The 20,004-nt window shown below is 45.2% G+C and overlaps 1 protein-coding gene and 1 pseudogene across 6 annotated transcripts; both read right to left on the bottom strand.

Moving 5' to 3' along the window:
* Positions 1-1,916: 1,916 nt before the first annotated feature.
* setd7 (SET domain containing 7, histone lysine methyltransferase) lies at positions 1,917-19,166 on the bottom strand. Of its 6 annotated transcripts, none has more exons than XR_012595505.1 (8): positions 19,018-19,166; positions 13,802-13,931; positions 10,236-10,483; positions 9,859-10,048; positions 9,129-9,210; positions 8,282-8,399; positions 4,992-5,992; positions 1,917-2,855 (listed from the first exon to the last, which is right to left on the bottom strand). XR_012595505.1 is itself a non-coding variant. In XM_074647704.1 (8 exons), the coding sequence occupies exons 1-8, from the start codon at positions 19,055-19,057 to the stop codon at positions 2,663-2,665; spliced, it is 1,185 nt and encodes a 394-aa protein (XP_074503805.1). In that variant the 5' UTR covers positions 19,058-19,166; the 3' UTR covers positions 1,917-2,662. The 6 variants fall into 6 exon arrangements, 3 of the variants coding, with proteins under 3 accessions (XP_074503805.1, XP_074503806.1, XP_074503807.1); XR_012595504.1 differs by having other exon boundaries at positions 4,992-5,149; XR_012595503.1 differs by having other exon boundaries at positions 4,992-5,149; positions 10,242-10,483.
* Positions 5,475-5,964, bottom strand: LOC141775851 (small ribosomal subunit protein bS1m pseudogene; annotated as a pseudogene).
* Positions 19,167-20,004: the final 838 nt, after the last annotated feature.

Genomic DNA, 20,004 nt, shown 5'->3' with positions numbered 1-20,004 from the left:
TGATAATGAGCATAATATGGGACCTTTAAAGGGGCTAAAGTCGATATCCATTAATACATTAATATATCAACTATTGTCTATATCAAATCAAATCAATTCAATTCAATTTATTTTTGTATAGCGTCAAATCACAACAGAAGTTATCTCAAGACGCTTTATATATAGAGCAGGTCTATGACCGTACACCATAGTTTAGAGACCCAACAGGATCCACCAAGCGCACTGTGGCCAGGAAAAACTCCCTGATTACTGGGAAGAAACCTGGAGCAGAACCGGGCGCAGGGCGGGCGGCCATCTGCCGAGACCGGCTGGGGGGATAGATAGATAGAGAGGGAGTGAGAGAGAGAGAGAGAGAGAGAGAGAGAGATAGAGAAGCAGCCACAATAGCAGTCTAGCAGCTGTAATAGCTAATACAAGTAGGACTGATAACACAAAACCAATAGTGGTGGATGGAAAGAGTGATAATACAACTATCGGAAAGCCAGCACTGTCCAGCATCTCTCCTCAGAACGTCCATGTGTATTGGTGTGGGACGTCCCTGCGATCGATGCCCGTGCATTGGTTCCTGCAGCATCAGCATGCTTGCTGTCTTTGGCAGTGATTGAGAAGTGTTATTCTCCAGGCTGCCACATTGTCACTAGGTGTTGGAAATCCCTCGTTAGCATTGGTAGTCCCTCGTACAGACGTAGTTAATTAAGGATGGTAGCAGTTGGTGTCAAGCAGGCACCGACGCGGCAGCAGATGCAGCCACAATACCGGAGACCACCAAGATCCAGGTGAAACCCTGCTCCAAGTGTACCCCTGCTCCAGGTATAACCTCGCTCCCGATATGATCCCGCTCCAGGTATGACCTCGCTCCAGGTGTGACCCCTGGAGCGAGTAGCAGCATTATTATATAAAGATATAGAGGAGTAATGTCTACCTGAGTCTATGATATTAACATTAATATATCATCATCAACTATTGTCTATGTAAAGATATAGAGGAGTAATGTCTACCTGAGTCTATGATATCAGTTTTAATATATCAAAAAACTATTGTACTACTACTACTATTAGTAGCCTACATGTGAGCGTGCCCCACTGGCTAGCTCACGGCTGCCACTCTGCACCGCTCTCATGCACCTCATGCACCCGCTCTCATGCACCCGCTCTCATGCACCGCTCTCATGCACCGGTTCCAGCTGATAACACCGTTGTCGATCAAGTGTAGCACCCACCCTCCAGGTTAGCACAGTTAGCTAGGAGCCAGTGGCCCAGCTGTCGCCATGTTGAGAGCCGTTGAGAGGCAATAGAAATGCTCCCAATCCCGTATTTAGCACGTTTAAAAGGAAGATTTGCTAAAAACCCTCAACCAAGTATACAGATTTGTGTGTTATAATTTCTGCTTCATAGTTCTATATTTGACCTGCATTGGCCAGCGTGAAGATGTTAATTCCGAATACCTGCAAATATTGTCTCGTGAACCTAGCACTGTTCTTTAAGGGACTACATAATACATGTTTAAAAAACTCAATTAGCCAAATTCAAGCAGGTTCACCTCTGTATCACCAGATGGATGGAAAACACTCTTTGGATATAAATAGGACTTTGGATTTAAGCTAAGCTACTTTTTAGCATTGCAGTAATTCACTTTAGCATATCCTTCCTTACAAATCAACTCTTAATGTTGACCCCCAAAATACTTGCAAATCACAGTGTACTATAAAATACCAGGGTACTTCTAGTAGTAGGCTACAGTTACACTTTGTCTTTTACAAAAGCCTAATTCACACAGGAGCAATGCTTATTTATTTGGTATTGATAGCAACATGAAAGAATATACTATCTTGATTAGAGAAATAGGAGTTTGAGAAAGTAGAAATAGCAAAGACACACACTAACTAATTTCATCATATGATAAACGAGGCTTGTGGATTGCTTTTCTTTATGTTGGCCTTTATTTTGCAGCGTATACAGATAAATGGGTTAGAAAAGTGGAACAAGCTCACTGTAGGTCTTTGCTGTAGTTGTAGAGAATCCAGTCCTTAAGTTACAAACCACCTCTACACAGCTCAGCAAATCCAGTACTCAACCCATTTCAGATATTCTGAATAAATGAGTCACTGTACTATATACTGTATATACTGTATAAACATGGATGGAGCCAGCTGAATTAGTTCAAATGAGGTGTGAGCTAAACAGATAGAACAGATGAGATGGATAAACACTGTGCTGTTGAGGGGAGCCCTGTTAAGTAAACTGCAGCCGCTGCGTAAAACAAGTGACATACAGTTAAGTGAAGATATAGACAGTGACAAATGAGAAAATGGTGATAGTTCTTCATTATATCCTCCATTTCTAAGCACCAATGAGCCAGTCCAGTCCTATGTGATGAGGAGGACGGTGGTCAAATGAGACAGAACAGCACCTCCAGCCAGAGACACGTCTCCTCTACTTACATCTAGTTTCTTGCATAGTTCTTTTGTTGCTCAGGCCTCTATTCATGCTGGCTTTCTCAAGCAGTATTCCATTTGAACAGTGTATGAGGCATAGTAACCTCTCAGATATCTAGGGCGTGGTTAGCAGCTGCAGGGGATATTGAGTGGCATAATGCTGCAGGAGTCCTGTAAGGTGGTAGCACAGGTAGAGGCCTGTTTTATTGTCCAGATTCATCTGTATTTTCACAGGCTAGTGGGAGTCGCCTGTCTCTGCCGGAACTCCTCCAGCTCCTGCTTGTACCAATCAGGGGCCTCAAGGCCATTATTCCCCGTTGACTCGTGATCGTAACCATAAGCAACCGTTAGCTCCTCATCTTTCTGCACAGCCCTCAAGGTTCGGACGCACTTGATGGGCCCAAAACGAGGATGGACAAACCTGCACAAAGCAAAAATAAAACAAGCTCTCAAATCCTGAGCAGAAACAGAACCATAAGAACTTCACTGTGCTGAATAGAAATGTTATGATGCAAGACAATAACCCACTATTATCATCAACGACAAGTATTTTTGGGTCATATTATGCCTTTATTAGAGATTTGACAGTAGAGAGATGGTAAGAAATGAAGGAAGAGAAGGTTCCCTGGTTCATGGCCAGTACCTTAAAGCCCTATATGCCACATAGCGACTGTCTGTGGAACCATAGAATGGACATATCGTGATAACATTTTACACATTTTCAACATCTCAATCAATCATTTCCAACAAGCTGTCATTTAAATCGACTAAATTAGTGATGAGAGAAGATTTGATTTGACTTTATAATAATAATACAGTTGTTATATCATAATATATAGCTCCATCAGAAAAAATATCGAATTAATATCCGTTGTTTAATAACTGCACTTTCAAGTACATTATCTTCAACCCAAGTTTTCTTCCTCACAAAAGTGTGAAGGTGTGTAGAACTGCTGACAGCAGAGTGTATTGCTTTTTAAAACTTCATATAAGACGTGTGCACATGTTTGTTTGTTGAGTACATGTGAAGATGTGCCCACTGAGCACACCACTATCTCTTCATACTTTCATAAGACGTGTTCCCTGAGACGAGAGAGGCTCATACATGCAGCCACCTGAACATATAAGTGGGCTGTTCGCTGGATGAAGACATTGTGGGAGAAGTCAAATTAATATCAAAGCAGAAAACATTAAGGAAATAGAGATATTATTCACTAACTGTATATCTATTCTAGTCTTTATTTTGATTTTATTCTACAGGAACAGACTGACCACATTTAATGCCCAATTAAATGATGTTTTACTGGTTAGTGTTTGCTCCAAACTACATGTTTGCAATACTTGCGAGACCAATTATAAAAAAACACTATTGTTGTTGTCATTTTAAGAATCACTATTCAAATCTCCAGGAAACCTATGCAGGAAGTCAATTCAGGTCAGTTTTTTTCACAAATTGGCCTCAAAGGGCTTGTTAAAGAAATGCAATCTGTAATGACGATCTGAGAAGGTAAGCAGCGTTTTCTGTCACTCATACTTGCAATGCATCTTTCTCAATATCCGCCATTCGCTTCTGTGCATGAATAAATCAGAGGCGACTTCTCACTTCCTGTCGTCTCTTCTCAGTTAATGCTTGAAATTGGTTTGTGGGTATGAGAAGATGTTGTGTGCCTCATGTACACTTCCACTAAACATCTACTGGGCCAGTAAAGTCTCAGTTCTACACACAGCAAACCTTTAGTTTAGTCTTTCACCTGAATCAGGAGATGAGTTCCATTTAGTTCAGTTACTGTGGGTGGAGGTTGGTTTGGTTTACTTATGTTTAGTTAAATGTAAATATGATTTAAATAAATGTTAGTTAAGTTGGGTTAAGTGCTGAGGTTTGAAGAAGATTTTGTGAAGCAAATTTTGGGACAGCTACTGAATAAACCTTGTGCAGAGATTGTTTTTCAACCATTGTGTTCGAGATCAGGAATTCACTCTCAATCTCAAAAATGTTTGAATCTTATTTAGAAAATCTACTACTGCCTTCCCTTTCCTGTCTGCTCCTGTCAGTCTGTACCATGGATGTATAAAGAGAACTGGATGCAGCATTGGAGGCTCCTATTTATTCTATGAGAGTGTCTCAGTGGTGCATGAAGCCCAAACGGCTCAACTGCCGAGAGATAAAATACCCGGATCATCCAGTGATCTTCCTCATCCATAGGGCCCATAGAGCAGGAGCAGTAGAGTTTCCTTTAACTCCTCCTCCCAACCCGCGCTCCAGCCTCGGTCTGGGTCTCATTCACATGAACGGAGGAAGGGAAATAACTCTGCATTCAGCTATTAGTGCATTTTACAGCTTTTAGGACCTAATGAGTGTTCGTACTGGGGAGTTGATTAAAAAAAAAAAATCCTTTGATTTACAGACGTCTCCTTCCCAACTTAAGTCTATGGGAAAAAGTCTTTTTGGGCCCAATGGCATCACGTGACGGACACGGACGTTGTAGTACTGCCGTTTGGCCACTACTAATTGGCTTCAAAGCCCGGCGCTCTTCCTGGGGGCTTGGTTTGTACTCACGGGTCATATTTGCAGTTGGGGGTGAAGGAGTGGTTAGCCTTGTGACCCAGAGAAGCGCAGTATCTCTCCGTCTGGTCAAATGGCTGAGGGACGTCGATCACTGTGTCCTCGTCCAATGAGATTGTGTTTCCGTTCAGTGCCCAGTCTCTGCTGTCTACCTGAGGAGTCCATGTAGTCATGACAAAAAAGACAAATGGTTTAATAAGAACAAATACTGCCAAATGACTGAGGAAAACTAAGGATACACGTGAAGGGTAGCAAATGTCACTCATTTATTCATAACTTGAATTAAATATTTCATCCATCTATTTTAAAGTTACTACAAGGAACTTTCATGTTGTGTTGATTTTGGCGACCCCTGTGGACGAAAGCGGTCTTGTTTCCATGAGCATCACCGCCTCGTGTTGTAAAGATCTGCAGCTGCCAGACTCCCTTTAGAAAACCTCTCATTTCACTGCAACAGGGTCTGACAGTCTGCCCCACTCAGTCCTGGTTCTGGTTCTCCTGTGCCTCCCTTCCCTCCAGCGAGACCGGCAATACGTCTCGGGCCTCCAGCAGCGTGGTGTCGGTGTTGGCTCCCAGGAAGTGGGCGGTGAACTCCAGGTCCTACAGCTGCAGACAGACACTGCTGCCCTGCTGCAGCTTCTCTCTGTCCACCTGCTGCTGAGACACACACTGGAACTTCCCACAGAAGGCGACGTACAGGTCGTTCTGGAACACATGAAAGATCCTCCCGACCACCACCTTTGGCCGGTCCCATCTGGATCAGTGGGGACCGGCGAAGCAGCGAGGCAAAGCTCTGCTCCTGGCCGGAAGAGGAGCCGCTGCTGCCGGGGGCGGAGCTCTCCACCTCCCGCTGGAGCTCCGACTGCAGGGAGAAGGCGGCAGAGAAGTCGGATCTGGGTCTGTCCGTGGAGGCCCTGCTGGAGTCTGAGCTGAAGGAGTTTCTGGTGAACCTGAGTGCCGTTAAGGGTTACATCTGATGTCGTGGGGCATCAGACCTGATGACAGGTAGTAAGAATAACTATATAGAAATAGCCGATATTCTATGTGATGGTTTTTTTTACTGATGGAGGTCATATAGAGGCATCAGTGTTACATTGAGACTGTTTCAGAACCAGTTGAAAATTCCATGAGGTAACTTTAAACCATTTATTTTAAACACTGGTGCCTTTAGTTATTTGAACCGTTTTATCATTAAAGCAACAGAGGACAGTATATTTTTGGCATCATTAAGCAAAAATTCCATAATAACCTTTCAGCATATTGTAATTCAAGTGTTCTGAGAGATAACTAGACTTCTGCTCCTCCTCATGGCTCTGTTTTCAGACTTTAGAACATCTAGCCTGTGACGGGAGACTTTGACCAATCACAGCTCATTTCAGAGAGAGAGCATTCCTATTGGCTGTGCTCCGGCAGGTGAGCAGTGCTTGGTATTTCCTTAACAATTTGTGAAACTGGGTAATCACAGGTCAAGGTGCTCCGCTGTTTCACTGGGTGTCCCCCAGGGGTCAGTATTGGGTCCACTCCTGTTTATCATTTACCTCCTTCCCCTTGGCACTATCCTCCGTCATCACAATGTCCGATTCCACTGTTATGCCGATGACACACAGGTCTACATTTCAACTGCACCCACTGCAGCCCTGCCACCCGCCTCCCTCACCACCTGCCTTCAACACATCAGGAGCTGGATGAGCAGGAACTTTCTAAAACTCAACAGCCATAAAACCGAGGCCCTGCTCATCGGCTCCAAGAACAACATCTCCAAAACTCAACACACCACTGCTCAAAACATCACCATTGATGGCTTCCCAGTACCGTTCTCCACCCATGTCAAGAGTCTTGGGGTCACCCTGGACAGCACACTCTCTTTTTCATCCCACATAAAAAACATCACCCGGACTGCCTTCTTCCACCTCCGCAACATCTCTAGACTCCGCCCATCCCTGTCCCACTCCAGCACTGAAATCCTGGTTCACTCATTTGTTACATCCCGGATCGACTATTGCAACGCTGTCCTCTCTGGCATTCCCATCAAATTACTCAACAGACTCCAAATCATTCAGAACTCTGCCGCCCGGATCATCACTCGCACCAAGTCCTCCGACCACATCACCCCCATTCTCATCCAGCTGCACTGGCTCCCTGTTAAATCCCGGATCGATTACAAAAACCTTCTGCTCACCTACAAAGCTCTCCATAACCTCGCCCCCACCTACCTCACAGACCTCCTCCAGGAGTACACTCCCTCCCGTTCCCTCCGCTCATCATCAGCCGGACTTCTGACCACCCCCACCTCACGCCTCAGCACCATGGGAGCCAGGGCATTCAGCTGCTCTGCTCCCAGGTTATGGAACTCACTCCCCCCACACATCCGGCAGTCTGACAATATCACATCATTCAAATCCCTCCTGAAAACCCACCTGTTTAAACTGGCCTACTCTCTCTAGAACTCATCATCACCCATCATATGTGTCTGTACAAATATGTTTCTGTCATGTCCTGTTGTTTTTAGATTATTTTATCTGTCAACGTTTTAACTGATTTTTGTAAGGTGTCCTTGGGTGTCCAGAAAGGCGCCACTAAATAAAAGGTATTATTATTATTATTATTAACAGATCTCAACATGGCTGCTGGGTCACAAACTTTCTCATTTTACAGCTAGACTGTACACTACAAGATGATTCTGAGAACATGTGAGGAGAGAAATAGACATTACAGTAACAGAATATTGATTCATATTTGATCAGCGCTGCCTAGTTTGACAGTTTGGTCGGAGTTTGTGAGTGATTGACAGCTGCTCAGAGACGGCAGCTGGACGGCAGACTCCAGATCAGCTATTACTCCTTGTTTTCCTCCGGTCTGTGAAATCCTGCAGATGCCGTTAGGAGCACCGGAGGACACAGAGGGACATGATGTTTTTCAGATTACCTGTCTCATGTACTACTGTCACGATACAGAGACCGTTTTATAAAAATTACTTTTTTTTAAATCATATTTGCTCCATTTCTACCCACTGCTGCTTTAAGTTAACTATTTCAACTGTTATCCGTTACTTTGAGCTAAATATTCCAACCATTTATCCATTATATTAAGCTAACCATCAGTCATTACTTTTAGCTATCTATTTGAACCACCGGCACCTTTAGCTACTCGCATTTACATTTTAAACAAACTGTTTCAACTTTTCTGCTAACTAGTTTATTAACTCTCGTTCAAATTTGTAATTGATATTTTGTAAGATTAGTTCAGCTACTCCACAGTCTTTACTTGTGCTCTGTGTGTCATACCTCAGAGTGTGTGATGCGTACTCCATTATAAAAAGCCATCACAGTGTCAGTCTCAGCATCTGTCCTGGCAAACAGGCCCTGTCCTGCTCCTTTGATCAGAGAGTCTGCCACCACCACCCTGACACAGAAACATTACGGAGACAACATGAAGAACAGCCCACAGACCTGTTATAGGAAGCAGGATGAGTGAAACCTCGGAGTTAGTTGAGCTACTACTCTATTGAACCTTTAAATCACCAAACACGTTATTCCCGGATCAGACTGTGAGCTCACAGTCATGTCTCTATGTCTTTGAAAGTTAGATTTTATATTTTTCATCTTCAGTTGCTAATCCTGTTTTGTCGCGTTACATTAAAGCTGAATAAATCTATTCAAATGTAATGTAGGCTACAGTCTAATACAGTCACATTCACCACTTTATCAACGATTAATGAAATGTCAGTCTGCTTAAAGATGAATTCATGGACACCACTGAATAAAACTTGATTGTATTATTGACACTTTTCCCTGCTCTGACTTTTTTTTAAAAGAGAAATGTGCACGGTCAGCATATCCATGCATTAATATCTCAACGTCCTCTGGATCAAAACAGAGGCTCTGACTCTCATCTACCTGTTGCCATGGTGAATCGTTGTATCAGAGCTCCATTGATGATGACTTTTTATGTTCAGGATCAGCTGCTCTGAGTTTCCCTCTTCAGGATTAGTCAACTCAGAGTTCAGACTTAGACTCAGAGTTTGTTAGACCTGCTTTCTAAAACGGGGCCCTGATTGGCTCATGCTCCAGGATGGTGATGGTGAATTCAGGAAGATAGACTAGCAGTATGTACAGTATGAAGCTTACTTACCTCTGGCTCTCATAAGGGTCAGGTAGCAGAGCGTGGCTGGTGATACAGGTGGACGTGGACTTGTCGTACGAGTACACAGGACCTTAAAAACACAGTATGTCATGTTAATGTCAGGAGTCTCATTTATAACCGCTGCGTACGCACAAAACGGGACCTGAAAATATATTTTTGGCATGCGTACATTTCGTCATTTGTATCCGCAAACATTTAGTGTGGATCTTATGAACTGTTTTATAAATGAGACAAGTAGAACAACATAAACCAGAACTGCAGGAGACCATCTGAAATCACAGAGGGACTCCTCCAGTTTACAGCACGTCAAACCAGATCATTAGAATATTCACACCAAGACTAGTTTCACTTCAACAACTCACACTGCAGAAAGATGTCAAGATCCTCCAGCAGGTTGGAGCAGTATGATGATGTACTGGATGAGAGACTTGCGTGTGTTGTGTGTGTACCGTTTCTACTATCCCTTTAACATCTCTGGGACCATTTATATTGCCAGTTGGATTATTGCATCAATATGACGTAGCATCTTGACTGGTCAGCTATTTCATTCGGTTTTATTTTTCATAAGTTTTTTCAGTTGAATTTCAAGGAAATGTACTCCGAATATCCTATTACAGATTCTGTGATAGAGGATTTTATTCATATCACTCATTAGACAAACAAATGCGAGTGGTTTCAGGAGAGGAGACGGTTGTGAATGGATCCAGCAACTCCTTACTGTTGGGGGCGATTTCAAAGCGTGGCCTTCCGCTCTCGTTTGTGATCAGGGTGGCGCGGCGAGCCTCGATGATCTCTCCATCCACAAAGGTTCCAAAGAGAGCCGTGTGTCCGTCGGGGTAGATGTACTCTACAGATTCACCGGTCATCTCCCCGTCCTCATTCACCTCCCCAAACACACAGCCTCCATCCTAGACGCACCACAGTACACACCAACATGCACAATACAGACAGTTAACAAAGACCATTCTTCTACCTTACTTCTACTACATGCACTGTATCAGAATTGTGTCTGCCTTAAACAACGCTTTCAAGAACATTCAGTGCCATTTAGAACTTTTAATGGCCTAACAATGGCCTCATTTGAATTCTCCGTACATGTACCCATAGCCAGTGTGTTGCAGTGAGCACTGAGCTGACTCACAGGGTAGTAGACCCAGCATTCCCCACAGCGGTTGTTGTCTTTGTACTGGCCCTTGAACGCCAGGCGGCCCTCTGCATCACACTCCTGAGCGGGCCCATTGAGCTCTCCATCCACATACGTCCCATGGAGAATACCTCCGTCTTCATATGTGTACACCCCCTGGCCCTGCAGAGCGTCATCTACATAGAAACCCTCCAGTGCACTGTGGAGGAGAGATACAGAGGATGGGAGATTTTATTAAATTCAATCACCTTAAAGGACCAGTGTGTAACAATTAGGGGATCTATTAGCAGAAATGGAATATAATATTAATAACTATGTTTTCTTTAGTGTATAATCACCTGAAAATAAGAATCATTGTGTTTTCGTTACCTTAGAATGAACCGTTTACACCGATCAGCCATAACATGATGACCACCGGCCTAATATTCAGTAGGTCCCCCTTTTCCTGCCAAAACAGCCCTGACCCGTCGAGGCATGGACTCCACTAGACCTCTGAAGGTCTGCTGTGGTATCTGGCACCAAGCCGTCAGTAGCAGATCCTTTAAGTCCTGGAAGTTACAAGGTGGGGCCTCCGTGGATCAGACTTGTTTGTCCAGCACATCCCACAGATGCTCCATTGGATTGAGATCTGGAGACGGGTCAGCACTGGCACCCTGACCGGTCTGCGGCTACGCAGCCCCATACGCAACAAACTGCTCCTCACTGTGTGTTCTGACACCTTTCTATCAGAACCAGCATTAACTCTTTCAGCAGTTTGAGCTCCAGTAGCTCTTCTTTTGGATCAGACAACACGGGCCAGCCTTCGCTCCCCACATGCATCAATGAGCCTCAGGTCTGACCCTGTCGCCGGTTCACCGGTTCTCCTTCCTTGGACCACTTTTGGTAGGTCCTGACCACTGCAGACCGGGAACATCCCACAAGAGCTGCAGTTCTGGAGATGCTCTGACCCAGTCGTCTAGCCAGCACTATCTGGCCCTCGTCAAAGTCTCTCACATCCTTACGCTAGCACATTTCTTCTGCTTCCAACACAAAGTTCAAAGTTCAAAATGTTCACTTGCTGTCTAATATATCCCCCCCCACTGCCAGGTGCCATGGTAACCAGATAATCAATGTTATTCACTTCACCTGTCAGTGGTCTGAATGTTGTTAATGTTATGGCTGATCGGTGTATGTCTATGCATGAAATGACCAGGACCTCTTGACAGCACATTACATGGTGGAACAAAATATATTAAAATGACATTCGCCACTACAGCTGCTGTGTGTGTGTTTGAGAGAGACAGAGAGAGCGAAGGGAAGGTGGACTACTGCACACAATGCTTCTGTAAGTTATTAATAACTGACTCGGAACACTGTTTTGTCACTTTTTGACCCGCCCGAACGTGCAATATTTTCTAGTAAGCTCACTACCATACTGCCTATAAATATGTGTATGCTGTACTAACTGTAACTCTTATACAATATTCCAGAAATTGCTGATTGTATACTATTACAACAGTATACATACAACAGAGCATTAGGGCCATTGTTGAGAGTTTGAAAATAAAGTAAAAAGTAGTAATGCTATGAGAAACAAGACTCGGTCAAACTGAGTATAATGCTGGACCGTATATGGTCAGTATGTGAATTTGTGGCTAAACACAAATAGTCAGTGATCATGTCTATAATGTTTTGAGAACACTTTTTTTCCACTTCTATCTTAATGTTTGATTGAAAGACAACTTATTATGAAGCAAATGACATTCAGTAATAGTAGACGGTAACATTTATTAGTCAGTATATTATACATTATATATAAGTGAAAAGGTATTAGCATGACATACAGTCTGCAAGGTTAAAAGTATTTCAGTTTTTTATTAAAGCATGTTTATCAAAAGCATTCATCATATAAGTGGTGTGTAACAATATGTACATAGTTCACTAAAGTTTATCAGCGTAGAGATTCTCCCGCTGTCATCTCTGACATTGTTGCTGCTGTATTTATTCCTAGAAGGAGTGTTCATAGAGCAGCTACAATGTTAGCATAGCCTGACACTGATTGATCCAGACTCCATTCAGAAAACAAGCATTTTAAAAGTTGTTTGCTTGGCGTCTTGTGGACAGACCTGACAAAGCATGAATTCAGACTTTTTTACTAGTCAGCATCATTATGTAGTTATTTCGGCTTCACTTTTGATCCGTTAACAACAACGTCGCTGCCGTATTTATGCCTGGATGATGTTATGTTGAGTGTTGATAGTGTAGCTACAATGTTAGCATAGCCTGGCACTGATCGATCCGAACTTGTGTTGCAGACAGACCTGACAAAGCATGAATTTGGTCTTTTTATAAATCAACATCATTATGTTGTTATTTCAGCATCGTTTTGATACGTTTATTGTATTATTATTATTGTTATTTTGGGTTCATACCGCAGTAGCGACGTGTGGCTTGCTCCCCAGAAAACGTAAACACAAAACTGTTCTCCGCCTTTTCATTTTGAAAGAGCAACGACCAATGAGGAAACTCCAACAGTCGGCCGACCAATCCTGTAACTTCACCAGTCAGTCAGTCAGCCAGTCAGTCAGTGACAGGGTCTGCAGTCCAGCCAACAAGTAACAACATTAAAAGAAAAAAATTTAGAAATATTTAGAGGATTAAGTTATATATTGACAAAAAGTTGTGATATTTGGGATTAAAGTGCTAATATCTTGGGATTTTTTTTTTATATTTCTATATTAAAGAGGTAATATTTAGAAAAAAAGTCATAAAATTCCAAAAATTAAAGAGGTAATATTACGACTTCAAAGGGGTAATATTTTGAGAAAAGTCGTATTTAAGTGGTACTACTTTGAGAAAATAAGTTGTAATATTTCAAGATTTATGTAGTTATATGTCGAGGAAAAAAGTCATATTATTATGAGCTCAACGAGGTAATAATTCCACAATTCAAAAGGTAATATTCTGAGATTAAAGAGGTAATATTTTGAGAAAAAAAGTCGTAATATTTAAATGATAAATTGTAATATTTCTAGATAAAATTGGTAATATATTAAGAAAGAGGTGGTAATACACGAGAAAAAAAATACTATTGTTAATTTAATTTTTAGAAAGTATTTTGGGATTGATGCCATTATATTTCAAGATTAAAGAGGTAATATGTATAAGATAAAATTATGATATTTTCAGAATAAAGCAAGAACTTTGTAAGAAAAATTTTGCTTCGAGAACAACACGTGCATGTTTTAGCATTTCCTGAGGACTATAATGTACTGTACAGGTACTATTGTCCCCTGTATTTGGACTGCAGTGACCAGAACACAGCTGTGGTCTGCGTCTGCATCACCTCTGGTTCTGATAACTGGTTCAAGATTTTTACTCAAGTCTCGTCCCAATAGTGTTTTAATTTTGTAAAACATTTCAACATTCGAGGTTGGACACTACTATTAATCTGTTGAAAACTTACTGCTCTGATAAACATGGCGGTCGAGTGGATGAGGGAAATGCCTCCATTTTCTCTGTCTTATGTTTGCAATACCTTCCATCAAAGAAGAAGAACTTTCCCTTCCCATTCTTCTCTCCGTGGGTGAAGTGTCCTTCAAACCGATCACTGGATGAATAGGTTACTGTGCAGTACCCGTGGGGCTGATCATCCTCATCCACTGGACCTGAGTACACACACACACACATTGTGAATTTACTTTGGGCAGAAATAAACTGACTATCAAATAAAGCATGTGATTGTTTTATGAGAGGTCCTCCGATCCCCTGCTCTGGATTTGAGGGGGTCTGCACGGTCTGGTGATGTAAGGGAGAACATTTTCCCAGGAAGGACCCCCTCATAATGGTAACAGCGATTAAGCATATACTACTACCACTGTACTCTTTGTATTCTAAGACTTTCCAACCGAAATACTTCAGAGCCAAGCAGTAATAAGCCAAGCTACGCAGCAGCAAGAACACTTCCATGTGCCCTGAGTGAAGTGACTACGCAGCAGCAAGAACACTTCCATGTGCCCTGAGTGAAGTGACTGACTCATGACTTGACGTGATGTTTCACAATCATTTCTTTTCTATTGGCCCAAAGATAACATGGCTGGGAGTAATGGACATAATATGCTTGCTTTATTGGTGCAAATGTGATCAGCGGTTCGATCCCCGGCTCCTCCGGTCCACGTGTAATGCAGGTGGTGCTGGTCATGGCGGCACGCAGCAGCGGTGTGTGAGTGTGCAGTCTGCGTCTGAAAAACTGTGGTTCTTAACTGGTTTTAACCGTGTTTTTAACCAGTTTTAGAACTGTGGATCTTAACCTGACCCATTTCTGAACGGCTACTAATGGTTACTCACTGCTATCAACGGCTACTAACGGCTTACCACTACAAACGGCTACAAACGGCTCACCGCTACCAACGGCTACCCGCTACCAACGGCTACCAACGGCTCACCGCTACTAACAGCTCACCGCTACCAACGGCTACTAACCGCTACTAACGGCTCACCGCTACTAACGGCTCACCACTACCAACGGCTCACCGCTACTAACAGCTCACCGCTACCAACGGCTACTAACGGCTCACCGCTACTAACGGCTACTAACGGCTACTAACGGCTACTAACGGCTCAACGCCACTAACGGCACACCGCTACTAACGGCTCACCGCTACCAACGGCTACTAACAGCTCACCTCTACAAACGGCTACTAACGGCTCACCGCTACCAACGACTACTAACGGCTCACCGCTACCAACGGCTACTAACGGCTCACCGCTACTAACGGCTCCCCGCTACCAACGGCTACCAACGGCTCACCGCTACCAACGGTTACTAACGGCTCACCGCTACCAACGACTACTAATGGCTCACCGCTACCAACGGCTCCCTGCTACCAACGGCTACTAACGGCTCACCGCTATTAACAGCTACTCACTGCTCACCGCCGCTAACGGCTCACTGCTTCAAACGGCTCACCGCTTCTAACAGCTCACCGCTACTAACGGCTACTAACGGCTACTAACGGCTCACCGCAACCAACGGCTCACAGTACTGTACCAAGTGAAATAACTGCTACTAACGGCTCACAGTACTGTACCAGGTGAAATAACCGCTACTAAGGGCTCCCCGCTGCTAACGGCTCACCGCTACTAACGGCTCACCGCTACTAACGGCTCAACGCTACCAACGGCTACTAACGGCTCACCGCTACTAACGGCTACTAACGGCTACTAACGGCTCACCGCTACCAACGGCTAACCGCTACTAACAGCTCACCGCTACCAACGGCTACTAACGGCTCACCGCTACCAACGGCTACTAACGGCTCACCGCTACCAACGGCTACTAACGGCTCACCGCTACTAACAGCTCACCGCTACCAACGGCTACTAACGGCTCACTGCCACTAACAGCTCACAGTACTGTACCAAGTGAAATAACTGTTACTAACGGCTCACAGTACTGTACCAGGTGAAATAACTGCTACTAACGGCTCACAGTACTGTACCAGGTGAAATAACCGCTACTAAGGGCTCCTCGCTGCTAACGGCTCACCGCTACTAACGGCTACTAACGGCTCACCGCTACTAACGGCTCACCGCTACCAACGGCTACTAACGGCTCACCGCTACCAACGGCTACTAACGGCTCACCGCTACTAACGGCTACTAACGGCTCAACGCCACTAACGGCACACCGCTACTAACGGCCACTAACGGCTCAACGCCACTAACGGCTCACCGCTACCAACGGCTCACCACTACAAACGGCTACTAACGGCTCACCACTACAAACGGCTACTAACGGCTCACCGCTACCAACGGCTACTAACGGCTCACCGCTACCAACGGCTACTAACGGATCCCCGCTACCAACGGCTACCAACGGCTCACCGCTACCAACGGCTACCAACGGCTACCAACGGCTCACCGCTACCAACGGCTACTAACGGCTCACCGCTACTAACGGCTCACCACTACCAACGGCTCACCGCTACTAACAGCTCACCGCTACCAACGGCTACTAACGGCTCACCGCTACTAACGGCTACTAACGGCTCAACGCCACTAACGGCACACCGCTACTAACGGCCACTAACGGCTCAACGCCACTAACGGCTCACCGCTACCAACGGCTACTAACAGCTCACCACTACAAACGGCTACTAACGGCTCACCGCTACCAACGACTACTAACGGCTCACCGCTAACAACGGCTACTAACGGCTACTAACGGCTCACCGCTACCAACGGCTACTAACGGCTACTAACGGCTCCCCGCTACCAACGGCTACCAACGGCTCACCGCTACCAACGGCTACTAACGGCTCACCGCTACCAACGACTACTAACGGCTCACCGCTACCAACGGCTCCCCGCTACCAACGGCTACTAACGGCTCACCGCTACTAACGGCTACTAATGGCTACTAACGGCTCACCGCCGCTAACGGCTCACCGCTTCTAACGGCTCACCGCTACTAACAGCTACTCACCGCTCACCAGCGCTAACGGCTCACCGCTTCAAACGGCTCACCGCTTCTAACAGCTCACCGCTACTAACGGCTACTAACGGCTACTAACGGCTCACCGCAACCAACGGCTCACAGTACTGTACCAAGTGAAATAACTGCTACTAACGGCTCACAGTACTGTACCAGGTGAAATAACCGCTACTAAGGGCTCCCCGCTGCTAACGGCTCACCGCTACTAACGGCTACTAACGGCTACTAACGGCTCACCGCTACTAACGGCTCACCACTACCAACGGCTACTAACGGCTCACCGCTACTAACGGCTACTAACGGCTCACCGCTACCAACGGCTACTAACGGCTCACCGCTACTAACAGCTCACCGCTACCAACGGCTACTAACGGCTCACTGCCACTAACAGCTCACAGTACTGTAACAAGTGAAATAACTGTTACTAACGGCTCACAGTACTGTACCAGGTGAAATAACCGCTACTAACGGCTCCCCGCTACTAACGGCTCCCCGCTGCTAACGGCTCCCCCCTACTAACGGCTCCCCGCTGCTAACGGCTCACCGCTACTAACGGCTCACCGCTACTAACGGCTACCAACGGCTACTAACGGCTCACCACTACAAACGGCTACTAACGGCTCACCGCTACCAACGACTACTAACGGCTCACCACTACTAACGGCTACTAACGGCTCACCGCTGCTAACGGCTCACCGCTTCTAACAGCTCACCGCTACTAACGGCTCACCACAACTAACGGCTCACAGTACTGTAAAGCGTCTTGAGATAACTTCTGTTGTGATTTGACACTATACAAAAATAAATTGATTTGATTTGATTTGATTTACTGTACCAGGTGAAATAACTGCTACTAAGGGCTCCCCGCTGCTAACGGCTCACCGCTGCTAACGGCTCACCGCTACTAACGGCTCACCACTACCAACGGCTCACCGCTACTAACGGCTCACCGCTACCAACGGCTACTAACGGCTCACCGCTACTAACAGCTCACCGCCACCAACGGCTACTAACGGCTCACCGCTACCAACGGCTACTAACGGGTCACTGCCACTAACGGCTCACAGTACTGTACCAAGTGAAATAACTGTTACTAACGGCTCACAGTACTGTACCAGGTGAAATAACCGCTACTAACGGCTCCCCGCTGCTAGCGGCTCCCCCTACTAACGGCTCAGCGCTACTAACGGCTACTAACGGCTACTAACGGCTCACCGCTACCAATGGCTACTAACGGCTCACCACTACAAACGGCTACTAACGGCTCACCGCTACCAACGACTACTAACGGCTCACCCCTACCAACGGCTACTAACGGCTACTAACAGCTCCCCACCACCAACAGCTACCAACGGCTCACCGCTACCAACGGCTACTAACAGCTCACCGCTACTAACGGCTACTAAAGTCTCACCGCTACTAACGACCACTAACGGCTCCCCGCTACTAACAGCTCACCGCTGCTAACGGCTCACCGCTACTAATGGCTACTAACGGCTCACCGCTACCAACGACTACTAACGGCTCACTGCCACTAATGGCTCACAGTGCTGTACCAAGTGAAATAACTGCTACTTACGGCTCACAGTACTGCACCAGGTGAAATAACCGCTACTAACGGCTCCCCGCTGCTAACGGCTCACCGCTACCAACGGCTCACCGCTACTAACGGCTCACCTCTACTAACGGCTCACCGCTACCAACAGATACTGACGGCTCACCGCTACTAACGGCTCACCGCTACTAAGGGCTACTAACGGCTCACCTCTACTAACGGCTCACCGCTACCAACAGATACTAACGGCTCACCGCTACTAACGGATACTAACGGCTCACCATTACTAACGGCTACTAACGGATACTAACGGCTCACCGCTACTAACGGCCACTAACGGCTCACCGCTACTAACTGCTACTAACACATGTTCAGTGTTACTAGTGATCATAAACCGAGCACACGTGTAGCAGGCTGTGAAAAACTCAAATAGAACCTTTGGTTATTATTTTACATTTCCTGTCTGATCAAATCGTTCCAGCAGCGGGACGCTGGTCTCAGCCGGACCGCCCTGACTTGCCTGTCAGGCGGATATCCTTCATAAATAAAGTCCGCGGCTCTGAGCTACCGAGCGGGCCCAGCGACGCTGACTCATGGATATTCACGGAAAACTCGGAATCTCAAAGTAACCGAGAAATATCGTCCATAGCCGCCATTTGTCTGTGGTTACAGGGGAAGTAAATAAAAGTAATATGTTCGGTACCTTCCACGGCCTCTTCTATATTGTCCTCATCGCTGTCCATGCTGCAGGCGGCTGCTGTGTGTCCGCTGACCGCGCCACCGGCTGCCTGTCTGCCTGTCAGCCTGCATGGGGCGTTATGTGTACACGGCAGGCTGCAGGCTGCAGGCACGTCGTTAACTGACCCTGGAGGTTTTCACTGTACAGTGAAATACACACACATTGTATTATTAGTTCATTCATTTATTATAAATCAAAATGAGACTATTAATTTCACCTTGCGGATAAGTGATGTACATTATCTTATTTCTAGGCCAGTGGGTTTTCAAATGGGTGGTACCGATATCTGGTCTGGCCCAAGGACTATTGGTATTCCTTATTATCATGTATTTTCATTGTGTATTTAAACACATATATAAGAACCAGTTTGTGATCTATCTGGCTTTGGTCTAGGTAGTTCTTTGGTAATATTGCCTATTTACGCCTGTCATAGGGTATGGAAATAAAAGTCCTGTTAACTACACCTGAGCAGCCACTCTGCAAAGGTTATTATATCAGAATGTGTCCCAAACACATGGAGGATTACAAAAATCATTACTAGACTTTGCCACCTCAGGTGGTACCAGCAGTGATTGTTTTGGTCTGGGCCTACTACTGCTGATATACAAATATGGATTAATGCAGCTTTAAGATGAAGTTCAGAGGCTTCAACTTTGAATTACATGAATTATGATGGAGCCACTGACGGCTAACCTGTGAGTACAAAAGTTGAGGCTTAAGGATAGGATAACACTCTGTTTAACTGCCCCATTAACTCAGCCTTTTAAAGATATATATATACAGTATATATATATAATTCATATACTCTTAAGTAAATAAAGAGAAATGCCACATGAGAAAGAGTCTGGAAACATTTTACACTTTACCTTGCATCTTAAAAGCCCCTTCCTTTTTTAGTTTTTCACAGAGATACTGGTCCAGTGGGGTAATTAACAGGTGGTAGTTTCTTAC

The sequence above is a fragment of the Sebastes fasciatus genome, chromosome 10, assembly GCF_043250625.1.
Source record: "Sebastes fasciatus isolate fSebFas1 chromosome 10, fSebFas1.pri, whole genome shotgun sequence".
Taxonomy (NCBI): Eukaryota; Metazoa; Chordata; class Actinopteri; order Perciformes; family Sebastidae; genus Sebastes; species Sebastes fasciatus.
The sequence above is the reverse complement of the archived record's forward strand: the minus strand, read 5'-3'. Positions and strand labels throughout refer to the sequence as shown.

Bases quoted from the DNA above. Each gene is read 5' to 3' on its own strand.
- setd7 (XM_074647704.1), bottom strand. From the start codon at position 19,057: ATGGACAGCGATGAGGACAATATAGAAGAGGCCGTGGAAG. The intron at 13,932-19,017 runs GTACCGAACATA...GTGTGTACTCAG, and splicing joins TATAGAAGAGGCCGTGGAAG to GTCCAGTGGATGAGGATGAT. The intron at 2,856-4,991 runs GTGAGTACAAAC...TGCTTTGTGCAG, and splicing joins CCCAACTGCAAATATGACCC to GTTTGTCCATCCTCGTTTTG.